Source organism: Penaeus chinensis, chromosome 33, assembly GCF_019202785.1.
Source record: "Penaeus chinensis breed Huanghai No. 1 chromosome 33, ASM1920278v2, whole genome shotgun sequence".
In the NCBI taxonomy this organism is placed as follows: Eukaryota; Metazoa; Arthropoda; class Malacostraca; order Decapoda; family Penaeidae; genus Penaeus; species Penaeus chinensis.
This window is the reverse complement of record NC_061851.1, coordinates 21,862,898-21,867,897: the sequence shown is the minus strand read 5'-3', so window position 1 is coordinate 21,867,897 and position 5,000 is coordinate 21,862,898. Positions and strand designations below refer to the sequence as shown.

General features: G+C 59.3%; 1 protein-coding gene across 2 annotated transcripts in view; it reads right to left on the bottom strand.

The window, feature by feature from the left end:
* LOC125043350 overlaps positions 1-5,000 on the bottom strand; it is a 14,241-nt gene that overhangs the window by 420 nt on the left and 8,821 nt on the right. For both annotated transcript variants that reach the window (XM_047639435.1, XM_047639436.1), the window contains exon 2: positions 1-5,000. This exon is cut by the window's left edge and continues 420 nt beyond it; it is cut by the window's right edge. In XM_047639435.1, the coding sequence (XP_047495391.1) occupies positions 1-5,000 (5,000 nt within the window).

The following is a 5,000-nucleotide window of genomic DNA, read 5'->3' as shown; positions in this document are numbered from 1 at the left end:
AGTGAACCCACCCTCGCTGAAGAGTTTAGACGGGGACGAAGCAGTTCGCTGATGGATAGGTCCTATGGAGAGAGGGGGGGACAGGGTCCCTTCCCCGTCGCTCTCCCACGCTGTGCCGCCCACTGGGGAGGTAGCCCCGGGGTCTGTCTCCTCGCTAATTTTACGACGCAGTGGCCTGTCTGAGGTATTCGAGTAGTTTATGCTAATGGCAGAGTCGTCGAAGGAGCGGGTGGTGGGGATGATGAGTGACGGGCGGCCGGTTCCCTCCGCCATCACCGCGGGAGACGCGGGGGAAGGAGGGCGAGGCGAGCAGCTCTTCGCATCCCGAAGACGTAAATAGGAGTCTTCGGTCAGGTACGTCGAGGAGGATTTCGACTTGCTCATCTCGGCCTCCAGCATCTCGCCGTAGGGTCCGCGGAGTGGCCTCTTGGAGTATCGTCGAGGGCCGAGCGGACTCCTGGGGGCGCTGCGGTCCCCGGAATCGCTATCCTGAAGGTACGGAATCGGTGAAGCGTTCCTGGCGGGCGTGCGACACGGTGGGTAGTCAGAACCGTCACTCTCGTGTCCGCTGAACATTACCTGCGGCGTAAGTCTCGGCACGCCCACGATGGGCTGCTCCCCTCGCTCATCCCGTCCCTCGGAGTCCGTGGACGCCTGGGACACGACGCCCTTGCTGGAGGTCCTCGTGGCCTCCCCTTCTGAGGTCGTATTCCCGAGATGAGGGTCGCTAAGGTACAGCAGGGCGTCTGTGCTGCCACGCCTCTCGCAACTTGGGTCGCTATGGTGCTTCTTCTTACGCTCTGCGCGGTCGATCGGTCGAGTCTCCGAGATGATAAGTAGCTGGTGCGTGTCTCGAGGCTGGCTGGCTTCGCTCTGAAAGCTGTCGGCGAGAGAAACGGAGCTGCGCTGCTCCTCACTACTACCTCGCTCTCCATAGCCACCTGACGTAGCTAAGCTCCGGAGGCCGTTGCTCTCCACAGACGAGTATCCTATAGAGTCAGCCTGAGACCCTTTCCTAGGCGGTGGGAAGGTGAGGGACCGTTCGCTGCCTTCTTCGGTTAATTTCCTCCGTCGCCGCGACCCCGTCCGAACAGGAGCTTCTGTGGCAGACGCCGCAGCTGCCTCGACGGCCTCCTCGCAACGTTCCTGAGACACACCCACGCTGTCCTGTGACGAGGAGTCAGACGAGTCCCGGGGTTCTTGACTCTTAATTTCTTCCTCAAAAATGCCTTCATCGCTGACCTGAGTAACGTACGTAGCTCGAGAAGGTTCGCGCTCCCCGCTATCCCCATCGGAATCCTCTCTCGGCAGGCGAGGTCGAGACCTCATAACCCGGCACTCGGAGGTCGCGCCCTGGACCCCTAGAGGATCCCCTTCCCCTTCTCGAGCTCCAGTCTTAATGACTAAACACTGAGACAGTCTCGGCTCCTTCTGCAACACCTGGCACTCGATCTGCCTGCGGTCTGTACACTGGCTTCCACTCCCCTCCGCGTGGGGAGCCTTACCCTCCCCTACGGACGCCGCAGCCACTCTGGGCGCTGTGCTTGGATCTTCTGAAGGAATTTCTGCTAGTCTAATGTCACTTTTAGGGGGTGGACACTCATTATGAACTAAAGATATTTTATTACTAAGAGCACTAGGATCAACATCAGAAATTTCTTTATGTTCTTGAGGGTCATGCACAGACTTGAGAGTATCCTCTGGAGGAACCAGTCCTCCAGAGTTGGGCGGTTCCCCTCCCGGGGGAGCCCCACTTACTTCACACTCCCCATCTTTCCCCAACACTGACACATCACCTCGATCTGCAACACTTACCTCGTCATTGTGCCCTTCAATGCCACTTTCCAGAACGAATTCGGGAGAAGTGACGTCGCCCACGCTGCTGCTTCCTTCTATGGCTGCGCCTTCCTCAGACACCCGTGGCGCTTCGGTCGTCGAGGCTTTTTTCGAAGTCGAAGGTCCGTCCGCGTCACCTTGTAAAGACGGTATTTCCCCGACCGAAGTTCTTATGCCGGCCACGTTATTCACACTATCACCCCCTTCGCCGCTTCCTTTTGTTTCGGCCACGTCGCCATGGCACGGGAGACTGGCCGCCGCTGTGACCAGCCCCTGCGCCCCCGGGTCTCCTTCCGACCCTCTTTGTGTGTCGTTCCCCAACGCTCTCTCTTTGTCTACGTTCTCACTCGATTTTGAATTTATATCTACCTTTTGGGGTGTTTCACTTGAAATTTCTATAGATATTTTTGAATTAGCTATATCACCTACGTTAAAATCTTTATGATCAACAACACAAGCACTGGTATTTTTCCCACCATCGAAAAGATTTTGCTCGTTATTAACTTTTGTTATATCAGATTTAAAATCGTTTTCAATAACGTTTTGCACTGTTTTCGCATCACTTTCAGTTGTATTCTTTTTTAAATCTGCTTTATTTACACCCTGAGCCTCGTCACTGTGCGAAGGCATCTCAAGCTTAGTATTTTCACTTGCCATCTGCTTCGAGTCATTTTCTCCTTTCTGATCACGTTTTAATTCAATTTCATTTACATTTAAATGCTTTGGCTTATCCCTTTTCCCTTCCTCGTCTGGTTCTTCCTTGAAGTCGGCCTTCTTGCCCCGGGCGTTGTTGTTGCCCCGAAGGTCCTTCACCAGGATATCGACCTTGGGACTCCCGCCCTCGCCGGCCCTCAGACCCGCCGCCGACAACTCGCTCTCGGACTTGGACTTGTTCTCGAGCTTCTCTGGCTGCGAGGAGCCCGTCTTGGCACCAACGTTGGTCATGTCACTGATGGATACCGCGGCTGCGAGCGGCGGGTGGAGCTCAGGGCCATCCTGGGTCCTGCCCTCCTCCTTGTCAGCCACGACGGGCTTGCGACGCGGCAGGGTGTTCGAGAAATAGTAATTCGTACAGATGGGGTAGAGGCGGATGGCAGTCGGAGACTTGCTGCTGCGCGAGGAGAAAGGGCCATCGGAGGACACGTCCACCTGCGACACCGAGGCTGACCTGAAGGGGATCACTCGGGGAGAGATACCCAGTCGAGGTTCGGGCCGCGGTCGCGGAGGAAGTTTTGCGATGTCCTCCTTAAAGACATCCTCATCCTCACGAGCGCCACCCTGAGGACACACATCCTTCTGGTCCTTCGCGGTGGGCGGCGACGAAGGCTTGCTGTCCCCTCCATCCTTCGCGGATGGGAGCTGAGGGGGCAGACTGGGGCTCTTCCCCAGGGATGGATGGCGAGTCACGACGGAGCGAGTCTTCGTCTTCGCCCGCGGAGGGACGCTCTCGGGCCCCTTGCCCGCCGAGCTTGTGTCCGGAGGAGGGGCAGAGTCGGCTCGGACCTTTTTATCGGGCGAAGGGGTTTTAAGGCGCTCCGTACATTTCCTAAGACTCTCCAAATGATCCTGTCGAGATCGGGGCGGGCGTGGTGGTGGGGGGCCACGCCCCCCTTCCTTCCTTCCGCCCCCCAGAACGCCGGTAGAGTTGCCCAGTCGGAACCGGGCAGCGCTACTGGAGGAAAAGTCTACCGAGTAGTCGGGAGACTCAGGTGGCCCTCCTGATGCAGGACTAAGGTCAGGTAACGTCAGCGTCCGGGCTCCCTCATCTGTAGGCCCCGCCACGGGCCCCCCGGAGGGCCCCACGCCACCGTGACCCTCGACACCTTCCTGCTGTGGTTTATGCTTGTAGTTTATGCCAGCATCACTTGGTAGCAGCGCCGCCCACCGTCGGTATAAATGATCTGGTATTTCTGGTCTAGGCCGTACCAGCCTGCGGCTTGTCCTATCTCTGAAGCTGCTGGGGGCTGCGCCACAATTGTCCTGGGGGGTCACTGGCTCCGGGGGGGCCACACGGTCCCCATGACCGCTGCCCCCCGTCGCTACACTTCCGCCCCCTCCGCCGGAAAACACTTCACACTGCACTGTTCTGCCATGGGCGTGAGTGAGCGGTGTGGGCGGCTGAGCACTGCGCTGGTCACTGGTAAGGTGCGCACTGGCGGGTTCCTCCGGGATGGCAGGGCGCGGCGGGCCCGGGTAGCTAAACATAGTGGCGTGGCGGGGCACCAGCTGCCGGGGGGAGCGGCCCGCCACACAACACGTATATTTAGCGGCGGGGGGAGGCAGCCCGTCCGCCCTCACTTCCTCCACTACGACCGCACCTCCTGCAGCAGCACCCGGCGCCGCTGTCCGCTGCGCCCCCATACCCTCGCCCTCATTACTGGGGGCGGTCTTCAACAGGCTGAGATTGCCGACGCCCCGACGCCAACATATCGGAGAGCGACTGCCCTGCGAGGGTCGTCGAGCGGCCTGGGTGCCGTCACACTGCGTCACTAGAATGGTGGCCTCGCTTTTGAAAGTTGTGGCGTCGACGGGAGAGTTTATGGGCGGCGCTGGACGCGCACCACCCCACAGGGAAGCTGACTTGTTCGCCTCGGGAGGGTTTGATGATAATTTTAGCGGGCTTGTGTCGGAGCCGCTCTTGGTGTGAACGCTTACGCCATCTGTTGGCGCCAAACGCCACCTGCCGCCTACACCGCTACTGTCACTCCCTCTATTGTCCGGGCTCTCACTGGCAGCGTTTTGCTCTGCTTGGGGCGCAGGCGACACCCACGGGCGAGGCAAGGCGTTGAAGCTTCGCCTGCCGGCGGGGGGGCGTGGGGACACGGGGGGGAGGAGGGGCGAGACGACAGGGACAGGAAGCTTGTGGCTGATCAACGAATGGGCTTCCTTCTGGGGAAGAGGCGATGCAATGGCCTCCTGAGAAGTCGCCCCTGAAATCCCAGAAGGGCGTAAAGAATGGGTGGTCGGCCCGTTGTTAACTAGCGGTCGAAGGGCCGGATGTCTCTGCGTGTCCCGAACACCGTCGACAGCAGCTCCGTCTTCCAGCACGCAGTTCTTTCGCGCTGTTGTTACAAGGTCTCCCTCAGAACACCTCCGGGTGGGGAGCAGTGCCCCAGGACCGTCTTGGGGCGCCAGGCGAACATCATAGCGAACGGGTCCTACGC